General features: G+C 41.8%; 1 protein-coding gene across 2 annotated transcripts in view; it reads left to right on the forward strand.

The window, feature by feature from the left end:
• GABRA1 (gamma-aminobutyric acid type A receptor subunit alpha1) overlaps positions 1 to 17,968 on the forward strand; it is a 203,158-nt gene that overhangs the window by 172,141 nt on the left and 13,049 nt on the right. For both annotated transcript variants that reach the window (XM_075856303.1, XM_075856304.1), the window contains exon 9: positions 13,496 to 13,698. In XM_075856303.1, coding sequence (XP_075712418.1) covers positions 13,496 to 13,698 — 203 coding nt within the window. The remainder of the gene's footprint in view (positions 1 to 13,495; positions 13,699 to 17,968) is intronic.

Raw genomic sequence — 17,968 nt, forward strand, 5'->3', positions numbered from 1 at the left:
AATGTCAAGTCCTGCTGGAAAATGAAATCAGCATCTCCATAAAGCTTGTCAGCAGAGGGAAGCATGAAGTGCTCGAAAATTTCCTGCTACACGGCTGCACTGACTCTGGACTTGATATAACACAGTGGACCAACACCAGCAGATCACATGGCTCCCTAAACCATCACTGACTGTGGAAAGTTCACACTGGACCGCAAGCAACTTGGATTGACGCCTCTCCACTTTTCCTCCAGACTCTGGGATCTTGATTTCCAAATTAAATCCAAGATTTACTTTCATCTGAGCAACAGTGTTGGTCCACTGTTTATATCAAGTCCAGAGTCAACAAAGCCGTCTACCAGAACATTTTAGAGCACTTCATGCTTCCCTTTGCTGACAAGTTTTATGGAGATGCTGATTTCATTTTCCAGCAGGACTTGGCACCTGCCTACACTGCCAAAAGTACCAATACCTGGTTTACTAACCACCGTATCACTGTGCTTGATTGGCCAGAAAACTCACCTGACCTAAACCCCATAGAGAATCTATGGGGTATTGTCAAGAGGAAAATGAGAGACACCAGACCCAACAATGCAGACGAGCTGAAGGCCGCTATGAAAGCAACCTGGGCCTCCATAACACCTCAGCAGTGCCACAGGCTGATCGCCTCCATGCCACGCTGCACTGATGCAGTAATTCATGCAAAATGAGCCCCGACCAAGTATTGAGTACAGATACTGTACATACTTTTCAGTATGCCAACATTTCGGTATTAAAAATTATTTTTTAAATTGGGCTTATATAATATTCAAATTTTATGAGACACTAAATTTTGGGTTTTCATTAACTATTAGGGTGTGTTCACATGGCAGCCTCCGTTACGGCTGAAATTACGGAGCTGTTTTCAGGAGAAAACAGCTCTGGAATTTCAGACGTAATGGCAAGTGCAGGTGCTTTTCGCTGCGTCCATTACGGACGTAATTGGAGCTGTTTTTCCATGGAGTCAATGGAAAACGGCTCCAATTACGTCTCATGAAGTGACAGGCACTTCTTTGACGCGGGCGTCTTTTTTTCGCGCCGTCTTTTCAGCTTTATCTACAGGGGGGCTATATACAGGGGTGTTTATATGTGGAGCACTATTCGGGAGCTATATGTGAGCCACTATATACAGGGGGCTATATACAGGGGTGGGCTATATGTGGAGCACTATAGGGGAGCTATGTGTGAGGCACTATATACAGGGGTGGGCTATATATGGACACTATATACCTGGGTGGGCTATAACTACAGGGGGGCTATCTACATGAGTGGGCTATATATGGAGCACTTAAGGGGGAGCTATATGTGAGGCACTATATACAGGGGTGGGCTATATGTGGAGCACTATTTATAGGGGTAGATATATGTTGGGCACTAGCTACAGGGGTGGGCTATATGTTGGACACTATATACAGGGGTGGGCTTTATGTGGAGCACCATCTACAGGGCGCTATATGTGGGGCACTATTTCAGAGGGGGCTATATGTGGGGCACTATATTCAGGGGGGCTATATGTGGGACACTTTCTATAGAGGGCTGTATGTTGGGCACCATCTACAGGGGCTCTATGGAGGTCACTACAGGGTGATATATGTAGCACTATCTACAGGGAGCTCTATGGGGGACACTATCTACAGGGGGCACGGTGTGTGTGTGTGTGTGTGTGTGTGTGTGTGTGTGTGTGTGTGTGGCACAGTGTATGGTGCTATTATAATTAGAGGTGCAGTGTATGGCACTATTATATTTAGGGGCACAGCGTCTGGCCCCATGAGAACTTTATCTTTGTTTATAGTTGCAGAAATGTTTGAAAAGTAAGAAGCTGAAGTTGCAAACTGCAGTAATGGGCTGTGGCTGGGAGAAGTCATCATAGAGGTCTGGACCGGATGGAGAAGAAAAGAAAAAGAACAACTAGAATTTGACGTCACCTATGAGTCACTTAATGTAAATGTTTATTCTGCCTCTAATCCGCACTGTGGTCACTATATGATCTACAGTGAGATGATGGGTGGTATGAGTTTTTTTGTGAAACAGCATCGCCCAGCATATTCTTACCATTGTTTGGGCCATGCTGGGAGCTGTATACAATTTAGTGCAAATGTATATGGCAGGGGCTGCACTGAATTGAGCTGTATTTGTGCGTGTGCTGTACTTGTGTACTGAGCTTGGTTCTGGTGCTGTATATATTTACTGATCTTGGTTCTGGCACTGTATATATGTACTGAGCTTGGTTCTGCCACTGAATATATGTACTGTGTTTGGTTTTGGCACTGTATATATGTACTGATCTTAGTTCTGATGCTGTATATATGCACTAAGCTTTGTTCTGGTGCTGTATATATGTACTGAGCTTTGTTCTGGTGCTGTATATATGTACTGAGCTTTGTTCTGGTGCTGTATATCTGTAATGATCTTGGTTCTGTAGCTGTATTTATGTACTGAGCTTGGTTCTGGTACGGTATATATTTAAGCTGGGTTCTGGTACTGTATATATGTAATGAGCATGGTTCTGGTACTGTATTTATGTATTGAGCTTGGTTCTGGTGTTGTGTATATATGTAATGAGCTTGGTTCTGGTGTTGTATATAGAACTATATTGCTTATAAAATGTACAAATGGCTTTATGCTGCAGTTACATAAAAAAAAATGTGGAAAAAAAATGACACCTCATTGATTGGTAGAGAAAACAAACATGGAGTGGGGGGAAAGAGCAGTTGTGTAGGAAGGGGGGGGGCAAGTACGTTCTCATGTGCTACAGAGAAGGACAAGAAAGCCTAGAGGGGTGAAAGGGGGATTTTTTTTTTATGCTACATTTTTCCCACTGTAGTCAATGGTTTAAAAACGTCAAGTATAGGACATGTTACAAAACATAGTGAATAAACCTAAAAGCTGTATGGTACTAACGCCTCATGCACACGACTGTGCGCGCCGGCCGAGTCCCGTCAGTGATCCGAGAACAGATAGAACATGTCCTATCTTTCCTCAGATCAGAGACTCGGATCATTTTTCACGGACCCGATTCACCTGCTAAAGTGAATGGGTCCGTCAAGACTATCGGGTGCCACTCGGATGCCGTCAAAAATGGCCCGAGTGGCACAACGGTCGTGTGCATGAGGCGTGAGACTTTTTTTTATAAAATAGGAATTAAGTAATGGCTGCATGGAGTTTTAGTACAGAGTTCTGATGCCGTTAGTTTGGGCCACCCATCTCCTGAACAATTACGGATGTTCCCTCTTAACTTTTCTTGAATTGCGTTAAGTTATACAATTTGTTATGAAACTAATTCAATATGGTCATCCAGTAAAAAAAAAAAGTGTACATTGAATATGAAGTATACATTTTTTTTTACATGGGAGTCTATGGGGGATGGAAGGCTGATGAATGGCACCCGTCAGAGACATTCGCCACAGCCATTCAATAAATAAAAGTATATGTTAAAAGTAGACTTTTAATAACTTGGGAGTGTTTGGGCAATGGATAGCTGATGGATGAATTATTATTATTTTTTTTTACATTTTGTTTAACCCCATAATGACCAGGCCTAGCATTGCCATAATAGTTGGATTAGATATATACAGTGAATCTTTTTCAGGAAACCACCTCTTTGAGAGAACTTTACTCCCCATAAAGACCAGATTTCTCTGCGACAGATTTGCAAATGCATTATAGTGTATGTACAGTGACCCATGTAAAATGCCACATCTTATTCTGAATGGCGACCACCTTTTTAGAACAAGATTTTTGCTGGAAATCCTTTTGTAAAGACCGTATGCATCACTTACTTTACTCTTCTCCATGCTGCTGGGTCACATGAAATGAAATGCAGTGTGGAACAGCATAGCAATGGGCAGGAGGGAGCCAATGGAGGGTAGGGAGCTGCCAAGCTTCGAATCTTTTCTCTTGCTTCTGTCTTCCCAGCGGCGATGCATCCCCTGAATAAAAAAAAAAGCACAGGGGGGCAAGCCGATGCTGACTGGAGGACGGTAGTGAGTCAGAGGAGAAGAATGTGCAGCTGATGTCAAACTACACGTGAACAGAGCTCAACCCATGCGACAAGCAGAATGCTTGGAATTGACAGACTGGTGGAGTCACCCTAAAAAAAGAGTATGACCAAAACATTGCACGCACTTACTCACTGGATAAATAATAAAAAACAAGAAATGATTTCACTCTAATTGGTGTGCTGAGTACTTTGTTCCCTATGCCTGGGAGAAGGATACTGTACGCTACTTTGATTATTCTTCAAGCTGTGGCACTCCAGCTGTTATGAAAGTAAAACATCCTACAAGTTTTTTTGTAAAGTAAACTGGAGTGAAAAGCCACAGGTAGATGTTAGAGGAATTTTCCATACTTAGCAATAATGATTCAAGTTTTCATCCCAATAAGAGTTTTATTCTCATCAATGAGGAGATAAAGTCTGACTTCATTACATAAGCTCTGGCTTATATAGACTTTAAACACAAACAGATGACATCTTGCATATGACAGTGAATATCTTACACAAAATACTAGTCTAATGCAGTTTTGCTTCTTATAGCATTTTTTGAGACTTACAACTGAAACTGGGATAAAGTTGAACTTCCCTAAATTGCATCTGACTTTATTGAGAAATGTCAACTGTCCCAGCCTTGAAAGCAAAGCATATTTAAAACTTTAACAGCTAAAACATTTCCCGAGAAGTTCTGCATAACTGAGAGTATATTTAATTTCATTGCATCAAATAAGTATAAATTTAAAATAAAACTTTCATAACATTCCACCCTGTTGTAAATTTATCAAGAAATGTTCTATCAAATATCCAGGTTAGGTTCTCTTCTTTTGAATCTCTTGGCACATTGTCTTTGTCACTGAGGTCTCAATCAATCTTTGGATCAATCTTCTTATGCAGAGTATCGCATCCACAAACAGTCAATATACTGGCAACAACGGCAATGGTCATGAGTACAGATGTTACCAGGCCAGTCCATTTTCCAAACTACCCCTCAATCCATGAGGTGAAGATGTCATTTATTCTGGAGTTTTCCGCAAGCTCTTCGGACAGGGAATTGAGTCCTTCCAATGCCTTGGTAATACTGCCATCAGGAGCTGTATTATTGGGAATAAAAGTACAACAGAAGATACAAACATTTTGCAGACACCCCCTTTTTCTGCTAGTAACATATGCAGGGTTATTATTATTTTGCCATGTTATTAAAGATGTAGGTTCCAAATGATCTGCAATGCTCGTTATTGCATCTCTGGTATAATTAACAAATCTCTGTTGATTGTGATAAATATAATTAATCCAGTCGACATTCTTATTTATCGTAGACCACCAGAAAAATACGGACTCGAAGCCTGATGCAATCTGATTTTGGGCCTTAAACTCATTGGTCACCCCACAGGGTACTCCTACTTCATCTATGTATATTCTATGGTCAAAGGAACTTCCATGGATAGACCACTTATAGCGATTCAGATAGTCTCCAGGGCGTTTTCTCATTCTCTGAAACTCAGGTGCTAAAAACAAGTGGAATGGCATCAGCAGCTGAACCAGAGTACAGCCTCCCTGCCACTTGGCCTTCCTTTCTCCACATAGCCACCAGAGATCAGTCCTTGCCCTTGTCTGGTTGGTAAACTAATTAGAGGAGTAATTACCATTATTGGTCACAAAACTCTTCAGTGACGTTCCCTACTTTCTTACCTTGCCCATTCCTCAGAAAGCAGGTGTAGTTGCCTGGGTAAGCCACTACTAAGGGAGGGATTTCATCTCTCCCCATAGGTGGGTACAATAAAGAGAATGTCTTACATAATTTATCACCTGGATTATATGAAGCATTATATAAAGATAACACACATTGCAGACCCCATGGGTTCTCCTTATCTGATAGCCTGAAAGGTATAGTAGCCAGATGTGGCCTGGCTTTTGATCCCATCCAGGCTAACCATTCATGTTTATCACTGTAACCAGTTTCTAATGTCAATTTATCTTCATAAATGAAGTTGGCCAGATAAACTATAAAGGGTAGGTGTATCTTCGGGGCTAAAAAACTTTCAGTTGCAATAAATGCCCTATAGGTCAGTACCTGAAACATCAGTTCCTATAGCATGTAGTCCCTTATCCATTTTATTGGGGTATTTACATAGATAGTACAAATGTACTTATCTGAATATGCTAGTTTATAAGCTATGTTTCTATCCTTGCATTGATCTATAACACGGCGCAAAAATCTATTTCATATGTTGCAGTCTCACCTTCAGTGAAATTAAAATATTTAACTCTCCAAGCTAAGTCTTTAGGGAATCATACTCCGACCCTGCTTCCCAGGGATCCCATACCTTAGGTTGACACACCTTGGACCCCCATAGGATACCTAGAATAACATATAACATTTTGTCCTGTTTCCTCCCAGGCTCTAGATGTTTTCTTCGCTGAAGTTTGAGACCAGTCACTTCTAACAAATGACCACCCTTTGTAATCAGTCTTTTATAGCCTAGGAGGATAGTGGCAATTCCCTAAGTACATTACAGTGTGATAAGTGTATCCAAGAGGTACGTTCGGCTATCTTTATGGCCGTAGGTGTGGTAAGCAGAACCTGATGTGATCTTTTTCGACGAAAATAATATCCAATTTCCTGACTTCACAGGTTCAGGTACAGGTACACCTGAAATACAATTAGAGGTAGAAACTTCCTTGTTGGTTAGCATTTTTGCCATATATTCAGCAAGTGTAAAATCAAACTCTTCATCCATCCTAGAGAATGGATGTAACTGTGGTATTACAAATATTCTACCCATTTGGTGAATACATCAATAATCACTAAACAATATTTCTTCCCTTTGAGTTTCGCATAAGAACTAAGGTCAAAAATAACAAATTTTAAAATCAAATGCGAAATCAGCATTAATATACTTGTCTTAAAGAAACAATATCTTTATTATTCACTACATAAGAACAAGACGGGGTCTCCAGACAAGATGGCTGCTGCACAAAATGAATTCATCCAAACAATATTTTAATCACCTTTTGTTTATTTTAGGACATTTTGTACCCAAGCCAGGTACTAAAAATAGGGCTTATCCCCCTTACGGACTTTATTTTCTTAGCTTGCTCTATCCTGCATAATGCCAAAAAGGTCTATACAATGGCAACAGGTTGGGTCACTACTTGGCAAATGCCCCCTTGGGCAGCATTCAAAACATCAAACACATAATCTGTAACAGTGTCCAATCTGTCGGCCACTTTCTCTATATTATGAGCATTATTTACTGCTAAACCTACTAATATTGGCAATAATCCAAACTTCTCCTCCACGTTACATATTGGTCATAATTGTCGCACTGTCACTTACTGTCCTAATTCGACTTTTACCCCTACAGATATAACAGGTCGTGGGCAGCATCTTTCTCAAACCTAAAGACACCCAGGTCACATAACCTCCGGGCTCTCATTGCTGCCATGTACTTCTTACTTATGAGTGACAACAACCAGTGACCTTCACCTCAGAACTCCACATAAAATACCTCAAGATGTTGTTCACAATACCGTGGCATATTACATACATTATTACTATAAACCTCAGACAATATAAACGATAGGGTCTCAACTAAGAAAATAATTCTATCACCAATCTCACGCTATCACCCCTCAGGTTTGCATCCCATCAGTTCATTGACAAATCCTTTACATCAAATCAAATTAGCAAACAAACAATCAAACAAACACCTTTCATATAAGAAAAACTTCTCTGTCCCTCTGGACAGGGCACATAGATAATATGTAGTTACTGGGTACATTTTATGTCACACTTGTTGTTACTCTTTTCAGCAGGATTTATACCTTGATCTGAGCTGATTATCTGTAACATCTTCTTCTACTCAAAGAAATGTTCACAAATATCATTTGTTTATCTGACAAGTGTCTCAAACCAAATTTTTTCTTACCTACTCTGAGATTCAAATTAACACCCTTATACATATACCTAATATCTTGGGAAGCAAAAACAACTTCAATGAAATCCATACAAATGTGTTAGAATGGATATTGTGGATTTGGGAACTGTCCACTCTTTGGTCTTACATTCCCCTGTAGATTATGTTTGGCGCATGTTAAACAAGTTAAACAAAAATTTTAGATTAGTTAGTAAAGCCATATGCCGTGAACACTTTAGATATGATTTCTACCATCCTGAGACATGGCTTGTCCGATGGCTCAATATAACTGCACATCTGAATAAGTTGCTGGGTAGGATGTATTTGTTCTTACAAGATCCATCTACAAACAGTATGAGATCGCTATCTAGTAGTGGAATATCTTTTAAGATCTGATCTTGGTAACACTCTTTCTGCTATGGAGGATAGGCAATTATGTGGTTCATCATCCTCCGCAGTAGACATCAAGGTCGAAAAATTTAAAGTGGTACATCTTTCTATCATAAATAACACCAATGTGACGGAAGCTCTTATAGCTTCTGCGGCGGCTACAACTGATTGAACACGGGGAGGTAAGGCTCTAGCTACTGGGTCGAGTTCTGATGAGTAGTAAGCTAGAGATCTATCATTTCCTCTATACTCCTGTGTTAGCACTGAAGTTATATATACATTTTTACAATCTACAGTTTGAATAAAGTTTTTTTCTTTTTTCTTTTTTTTAAATAATCAGTTAGTCCAAGCACTGAAGAGCCTACAAGAACCTGTTTTATCTGAAAAAAAAATGCCTCTTCATAAATCAAAGACATTGATGGTCCTGTAATAGTAGCCTAATTGGCTATCCAACTTCTGCAGAAGTTAGTCATACCCAAAAAGGACATCATTTGTCTTTTTGTCAGAGGTTTCGGTGCTTGGACTATTGCTGACTTTCTTCCTTCATACAGATGTTTGCCTTCTTGGGTAATATTGTGTATGGAATGCCTGTGTGATGCCGAGGCTAGTAAGTATATGCCCTAATGCTTCTCCTGTTTAGTGGGTTCCTCTGTCAGTCTCAATTACTTCAGGACCCTATATCGGCATATTACTTCACTGAGTATTTCCCTAGCAGTGTTTTTAGCTATGTTTTTGGTTACTTGGCGTGCCTCAGGCTAATTTGAAAACATTTCAATAGATACAAGGACATATTCATATATACCTACCTGGAGTAGCTGTATGTAGTCCACCTGCAGTCGCTGGAAGGGGTAATCAGGGCGAGGCAAGTGCTTACTGGGTGTTTTTATAATTTTATTGGGGTTGTGTCTGACGCATGTCAGGCAACCCTCCACATGTCGAGCAGCTGCGTTCTGAGATTCAGGTGCAAACCAGTGTTGTATTGGTTTGCCTGCTGCAGTCAGAAAGCCTCTTGCTTGCCATATTGTGTCATAACCGTGTGCGACTCCAAAGGCGTACCTTGAGTCTGTATGGACATTCATCCTTTTACCTGTGCCCAACTTACATGCTTCTGCGAGTGCCATGAGTTCTGCCTCTTGGGCAGAGCTGCTGGAGGGCAGTGACTTTTGCAGCACTGTCTTACCTTCCTGGACTACTGCATACCTGGTGGTGAAATGTCCTGTCTGCTCATTCCAGTATCTGGATCAGTCTACAAAGTACTGAACATCATAGTTAGTCAAAGGTTCATCAGTGACACCTGGTAACCCTTGGGCTTTAAGTTACATTAAACTGTGACAATCAGACTCATGTTCCATATCAAACAAGTCATTGTCATTTGCAAGTTCGTACATTAAGGAAACTGTATTTATAACTTTAAAACCTGATTTTACACAGCTAACTTTAATGAATTACTTAAAAAGTCAGTCTATTTACACAATATTGTACTTTAGTTCAATGTTCTATTACTTTTTACACACTAATTTTACATATAATAATAATTTGAAATTCAATTAATTCAGTACCAACATATATTGACACATTCTTCTATAGTTCTGCTTTTCCGATCATTTTAACATTCTGTCAGAACTTTCTACCATTTCCCTTTTCTGAAATTCTTCCAACTGTCGTCTTACACAATCAAAACCACACTTCTCTTTTCTGATTCACTAAATTATAACATTCAATTACCGTCAAAGTCCTTTTAAATCCAAATTTGCCACACCACTTATCATCATCATCATCATTTTACATTCACCAAATCTAATTTGTGCATATACTTAACATCCCCTTCTAAAGGAATATTTTAATACGTTTTAACACAAACAACCACATCATGAAACTGTTTCTGATATGTTACACATGTTACGAGCAGTGTCATTTTGAAAGGAAATCTAATTTAGCAATTTTAGTATATGTCTCCCTCTCTATTTAATGGACACCTAAATGGCGTCTTTTAGAGATATATACAGTTTGCCTCCTTCTAGGTCCGTTAATAATATGCCAATAGTTTTTTTTATTTTCTAGAATAGGAGTCTTACGTATATTTAATTTAAACACTTTTAATATGGGAAGATTTGATTAACTTCGTATCATTTATCAATTATTTTGACTACTCTCCAACCTTCAGTAGAAATAGCCAACATTAATCCAAAACATACACTCAGGATAAGAGATTTAAAACAATCTGGTGGGCCTTTGTCATTTTCTAATATTTTTAAATATCTTAATCATCACAAATATAGTAAATAATAAAAGACCAACCAAACTTAATGAGAAGCCTTCGGGACAATAGATGTTAATCCACTTTTTTGCTACGTGACAATTTGACTTACTAATATTAATTTATCCCTTTATTCTATTATTTGGTCTTGGTTCTATGATGACAGTGTTCGCAGCACCTTATAAATAAGGCCGCTTACCAAAACATTATTCTCCCTGGACTGTAGGACTCGCTGCACTCTAGACGCCTAGAGCCGCTTACTAAAACACAGTCCCAAGATAGTAATGTCGCTCACCCAAGGTGACTACGATGCGAAAATGTGAAAGACTGTCTCAACTCTCACTTTTGCCACATTTAGACAAGACACATGATTAATGATTAACAAACAGACAAATTCGATATGAATAACAAAACCTATTATCATATTCTATATTTCTGTATATCTCGACCACAAGGTATTTTCACCAAAGTTTCACAGTACACACACAAAACACAACAATATTTACAAGTATAATGCTGATCAGTCATATACTTAATGTTTCTGGGTGTTTTACAGTATTTTTCCTACTGATTTGTCCTTGTAACAATTTTACAAAGGACCATTCCTAATTGGACTCCCTTATACACACAGGGTTTTATTTATTTAACCCTCATACATTCAATCTTCACAGTCAAGGAGTTTCATATATGTTTCATATATAACAATCATTTCTTTCAATTGCACCAAATAAATACTTGATTACCTTAAAACTTCTGGTGTCAGGGGCGTCCAGAAACAATAAGAGGCTGGTCAGACCAGCAGCAGATTTCCTGGATGTGTCTTTACACCACAGTTTGAAAGTCTTTATCTTTCTTTAACTTTGGATTTAGTTTATCTCAATCATTCAATACTTTTAGTCACAATCTTAAACTTTATAAAATAAATAATCCTAATACTCTATAAGATATAATCATAATACTCTATTATCCTTAATCTATAGGAGATCCTCCAAATCTCCAAGTACTTTATCTTTTACGTGCTGCACAGAGTTATTTATTACCTGTAGCCTTCTCACATAGGCTATGGACTACTAACCTCGAGAACCGTTATTCCCAGGTTTTTATATTAAGACCTGTGCTTAATATAACTAAGACCCAGTCTTAGTACCTAAGATCCAACTAGGTTTTTATCACATAACCGTATACATCTAAATATGAAAAATAATAAAAACACATATATACAAAATTATATTACCGTTATTCAGATGAAAACTCGAATCCTCAATTCTCCTTACTATGTTCTTTTAAAAACCGTCACTTCACCGCGTCCCTCCGTCTGACTGGCCTCTTTTTAACGGTAATTTAACTGGAGGTCTTTGAATTAAGTGAGTATTTTGATGACTCACCCCGTGCACGGTGTAGAGTCCTCGGGTGGACGAGGGTCTAGAGATATTGGTTTCCGGCTCGAAAGACCAAGATGTTAGAAGAATTTTCCATACTTAGCAATAATGATTCAAGTTTTCATCCCAATAAGAGTTTTATTCTCATCGATGAGGAGACAAAGTCTGACTTCATTACATAAGCTCTGGCTTATATAGACTTTATCCACAAACAGATGACATCTTGCATATGACAGTGAATATCTTACACAAAATACTAGTCTAATGCAGTTTTGCTTCATATAGCATATTTTGACACTTACAACGGAAACTGGGATAAAGTTGAACTTCCCTAAATTGCATCTGACTTTATTGAGAAATGTCAACTGTCCCAGACTTGAAAGCAAAGCATATTTAAAACTTTAACAGCTAAAACATTTCCTGAGACGTTCTGCATAACTGAGAGTATATTTAATTTCATTGCATCAAATAAGTATAAATTTAAAATAAAACTTTCATAACAGTAGAACACCACTGTAGGACAATTCTTTCCAGATGTGTGGCCTATTTAAAAATACAGTACTATGTGCTATGTGCAAACTCTTGATGACATGATTTTTGGCGCGTTACATCATAGAAGGATAAAAGGAGTTGTCTGCTATGTATAAGCCCTACTTGGTTCCTTGACAATAAACTGATCACTGTGTGTCCCTGCTGGTATTCCCAGCGTTAAGCTGTAATCTGTGGGGAAATGTTTCAGTAAGTGTTCAGTTTTCCTGCAGCAGCATTGGCAACATATGAACACCTTTAACCCCTTGGTAACTGTCTAACTGCGCCCCAGGGCACAAAGCAAGGTCCATAAACACATTGTTGGGTGAGTTTGGTGTGGATGAACTTGGCTGGCTATCACAAAGCCCTGACAGAGCCCTGACCTCAACCCTATGGACAACCTTTGGGATGAACTAGAATGGAGATTGCGAGTCAGGCTCCCTCGTCCAACATTAGTAGCTGACCTCAAAAATGCTTTTCTGGGTGAATGGGCAAAAATTCCCACAGACACACTCCAAAATCTTATAGAAAGCCTTCCCAGAAGAGTGGTAGCTGTTTTAGCTGCAATCGGGGAACCAACTCTATATTAATGCCTATGGATTAAGACTGGGATGTCATAAAAGCTCCTGAAGGTGTAATGTGTAGGTGTCCCAGTACTTTTGTCCATATAGTGTATTATGTGCTTCTAGGTCAATAGCTGTCTCCACAACTGTCAGTGGAAAAGCTGGTAGGCTATTATTTATTTATTTAATAATTATCTATATACAACTCACGTTTTACACAATTCAATAGATGAAACATCTGAGGCACTCACTATAGTAAATTATAAGCTAATTATTATTTTCATTAAGACTGTAACTAGAATTATTTTGATGCCTTAGGTGGCTAATTATTCTTTTGATAATGTATTAGTTTGTCAAAAGCGCTTTCATATGTTATGGAAATATTTAACGGATCAAGTGCTCATGCATAAGTCAATCTAATAACTGGCCCGCTGTAACTATTTTGTCTGCAGGTGTGACAACAGTACTTACCATGACTACACTGAGTATCAGCGCCAGAAATTCTCTTCCAAAAGTTGCATATGCCACAGCCATGGACTGGTTTATAGCAGTGTGTTATGCATTTGTATTTTCTGCATTGATTGAATTTGCAACCGTAAACTATTTTACAAAGCGAGGTTATGCATGGGATGGAAAAAGTGTCGTTCCAGAAAAGGTAATTACATTTTCATACTAATATTATTTTATTCTGTGGTATACAATGTTTTATTTATTTTGTAATTATTATTTTTTTTATGTCTTATGCGTTTTATTTACAAAACTTTATATTTTTTATTAACATTGCCATGATTCACACTTTAATTTGGCATGATGCACACACACTTTTGAAACTCTTGTTAAAATACTTTTAATAATAATAATTTAGTAATAACTATAAGGGTATGTTCACACGCAGTAGTTTCAGACGTAATTCGGGCGTTTTATGCCTCGAATTATGCCTGAAAAAACGCCCCTAATACACCTACAAACATCTGCCCATTGCTTTCAATGGGAATTACGATGTTCTGTTCCCACGAGCCTTTATTTTACGCGTCGCTGTCAAAATACGGCGCGTAAAATGACGGCTCATCAAAAGAAGTGCAGGACACTTCTTGGGACGTTTTTGGAGGCGTTTTTCATTGACTCCATTGAAAAACAGCTCCAAAAACGGCCGTAAAAAACGCCGCAAATATCGCGAGTTGTTATAAAAACGTCTGAAAATCAGGAGCTGTTTTCGCCTGAAAACAGCTCCGTATTTTCAGACGTTTCTGGTCACTGCGTGTGAACATACCCTTAGAAAACAATGAAACCAAAATTATAAATGGAAGTCAGCTCAAAGATCAACTGATCACTAAGGGTCTGGCTTTTCTAACCCCCAGCGGTCAACTGTTACAGACAGGGAAGTGACCATGCATTAGCCACTGCATGGAAAATGTAGTATTACATTCCGACTATCCAAATGAAAGGCTGACTATGTAATAATTAGACAGGCCGGATTCAACAGTGCTGCTCTTACTTAGAGGCTCTTGCTCACGGAGTGGGGTCCCAAGCAGTTGACTCCACCACTATGACGTCTTTATGACCTAATAGGGCATATAGAAAGGTGGTGTCTTAGTGAGTAGCAGGACCATAGAGGCAGCTACTAAAGTTCGTGTGAAGATAGAAAGCACCGCTCAGTTTTGCCGCGTTCGCCCTTCCCCAGTGATATTACCCATACCTCCCAACTTTTGAATTCGGAAAAGAGGGACATTTTAAGCCACTCCCCCTAACCACGCCCAATATCCGGCATCAACACATCAAATCGCGGCCAGATCCTTCTGCAAATAACTCGCGCACATTGTCACTGCGGATCTCTAGACTGTCTGGATATCACAGATATTATGGATCCGGTTATATTGTGTTTATGTTACTTTTCCTATCTTGGGTATAACATTTGCTCATCACGGCAGCAGCTGCAGGACAAAAAGGCTGAGAACAATGAAAGTCAAGAGGGAGACCCTGTGGTGGATGACTTTCCAATTGACAGGTAGCAGAGTTACATGATGGGGATTTTTTTTTTTCAGCTGTGTAACTCTGCTACCGGTCAATGGAAAAATCATCCACCAGAGTCCCCCTGCAGATCGCTCCACACACAGCTCCCCTGCACATAGCTCCACACACACACACACACACACACACACACACACACACACACACACACACACACACACACACACAGCCCCCCTGTAGATTGCTCCACACACAGCCCCCTGTACATAGCGCCAGATACAGCCCCCCCGGTAGTTAGCTCCACACACAGCCCCCCTGTAGATAGCTACACACACAACCCCCCTGTACATAGCTCCACACACAGCCCCCCTGCACATAGCTCCCCACACAGCCCCACTGTAGATAGCTCCACACACAGCCCCCCTGTAGATAGTGCCACACACAGCCCCCCTGTAGATAGTGCCACACACAGCCCCCCTGTAGACAGATACAGCCCCCTATACATAGCGCCAGATACAGCCCCCCTGTACATAGCGCCACTCACAGCCCCCTGTAAATTGCTCCACACACAGCCCCCCTGTACATAGCGCCAGACACAGCCGCCATGTAGATAGTTCCAGATACAGCCCCCCTGTAGATAGCTCCAGATACAGCCCCCCTGTAGATAGCTCCAGATACAGACCCCCTGTAGATAGCTCCAGATACAGCCCCCCTGTAGATAGCTCCAGCTACAGCCCCCTGTAGATAGCTCCAGATACAGCCCCCCTGTACATAGTGCCACACAACCCCCCTGTACATAGCTCCACACACAGCCCCCCTGCACATAGCTCCACACACAGCCCCCCTGTAGATAGCTCCACACACAGCCCCCCTGTAGATAGTGCCACACACAGCCCCCCTGTAGACAGATACAGCCCCCTGTACATAGCGCCAGATACATCCCCCCTGTACATAGCGCCACTCACAGCCCCCTGTAAATTGCTCCACACACAGCCCCCCTGTACATAGCGCCAGACACAGCCGCCATGTAGATAGTTCCAGAAACAGCCCCCCTGTAGATAGCTCCAGATACAGACCCCCTGTAGGTAGCTCCAGATACAGCCCCCCTGTAGATAGCTCCAGCTACAGCCCCCCTGTACATAGTGCCACACAGCCCCCCTGTAGATAGCGCCATATACAGCCCCCTGTAGATAGCTCCACACAGAACCCCCCGTGAAGATAGCTCCAGACACAGCCCCCCTGTAGATAGCTCCAGACACAGCCCCCCAGTAGGTAGAGCAACACACAGCCCCTTAGGCCTTATTCACATGACAGGGTCCGAGTGTCGGCCGATAAAAACGGCCGTTTTGCATACGTTCCCGGCCATGTTGCCGTTTTTAATGGCCGATTTTGACCCGTTTTGCCTCCGTTTTTTCCCCTGTCCATTTTAAAATCGGATGAATTTCATTTAAATTTGTTGCCACACACTTCCCTCTGTAGATAATGCGCAAACCCCCCTGATAGGTAATGCCACCCAACCCCTGTAGGTAATGCCACACAGCCCCCTGTAGGTAATGCCACCCAGCCCCCTGCAGTTAATGCCACCCAGCCCCCTGCAGGTAATGCCACCCAGCCCCCTGTAGGTAATGCCACCCAGCCCCCTGCAGTTAATACCACCCAGCCCCCTGCAGGTAATGCCACCCAGCCCCCTGTATGTAATGCCACCCAGCCCCCTGTATGTAATGCCACCCAGCCCGCTACAGGTAATGCCACCCAGCCCCCGACAGGTAATGCTACCCAGACCCCTGTATGTAATGCTACCCAGACCCCTGTATGTAATGCCACCCAGCCCTCTGCAGGTAATGCCACCCAGCCCCCGGCAGGTAATGCCACCCAGCCCCCTGTATGTAATGCCACCCAGCCCTCTGCAGGTAATGCCACCCAGCCCCCGGCAGGTAATGCCCCCCAGCCCCCTGTATGTAATGCCACCCAGCCCCCTGCAGGTAATGCCACCCAGCCCCCTGTAGGTAATGCCACCCAGCTCCCTGTATATAATGCCACCAAGTCCCCTGTAGGTAATGCTACACAGCCCCCTGTAAGTTGCACCCATCCCCCCCTTCCAGGAGAAGTCACTGACTTCAATGTCCATATATGGATAGTGTAGTCACTGACTTCTCCTGGAGAGGAATTCCCGGACACAGGGTCGGGGATTCCGCTTCAGAAGTGAGTGACGTCACTGTATCCATATATGGACAGTGTAGTCACTCACTTCTCCTGTAGCGGAATCCCCGGCCATAGGGTCGGGGATTCCGCTTCAGAAGTGAGTGACGTCTCTTTGTCCATATATGGACAGTGTAGTCACTCACTTCTCCTGTAGCGGAATCCCCGGCCATAGGGTCGGGGATTCCACTTCAGAAGTGAATGACGTAGCTGTGTCCATATATGGACAGTGTAATCACTCACTTCTTCTGTAGTGGAATCCCCAATCCCCGGCCGGGGATTGGGGATTCCGACTCCTACAGGGAGCAAAAAAAGCCCCTCCTCCTCCTCCTCACATGCACTCTGCTTTCACTCACCATCAGAAGAAGGCAGGAGTCTTGCAGCGGCGTTCTCACTGGTGTCGATGCCAGCCCGGGTGTGGACCAGTCCAGTCACCTGACCGGTGAGGTCAGATGACAGGTCAGGTGACAGGTCAGGTGACTGGACTGGTCCACTCCCAGGCCGGCATCGCTCCCAGTGAGAACACCCGCAAGACTCCTGCCTTCTTCTGGTCGCTGCTGCAGTCAGCAGCGATCAGCTGTTTTGATGCAGCACCCAGCAAGACAATTTGAAGACCGGACGGGATGGCGGGACAGCGGTGAGAAACCGAGACTGTCACGCCGGAATCGGGACGGTTGGGAGGTATGCAGTACCAAACAATGTAGGGAGAGTAAGGTCAGGGAATCATACAGCTCCTCTAACCTGCAAGAAGAAAGTCG

Source organism: Rhinoderma darwinii, chromosome 3 (assembly GCF_050947455.1).
Source record: "Rhinoderma darwinii isolate aRhiDar2 chromosome 3, aRhiDar2.hap1, whole genome shotgun sequence".
Lineage (NCBI taxonomy): Eukaryota > Metazoa > Chordata > Amphibia > Anura > Rhinodermatidae > Rhinoderma > Rhinoderma darwinii.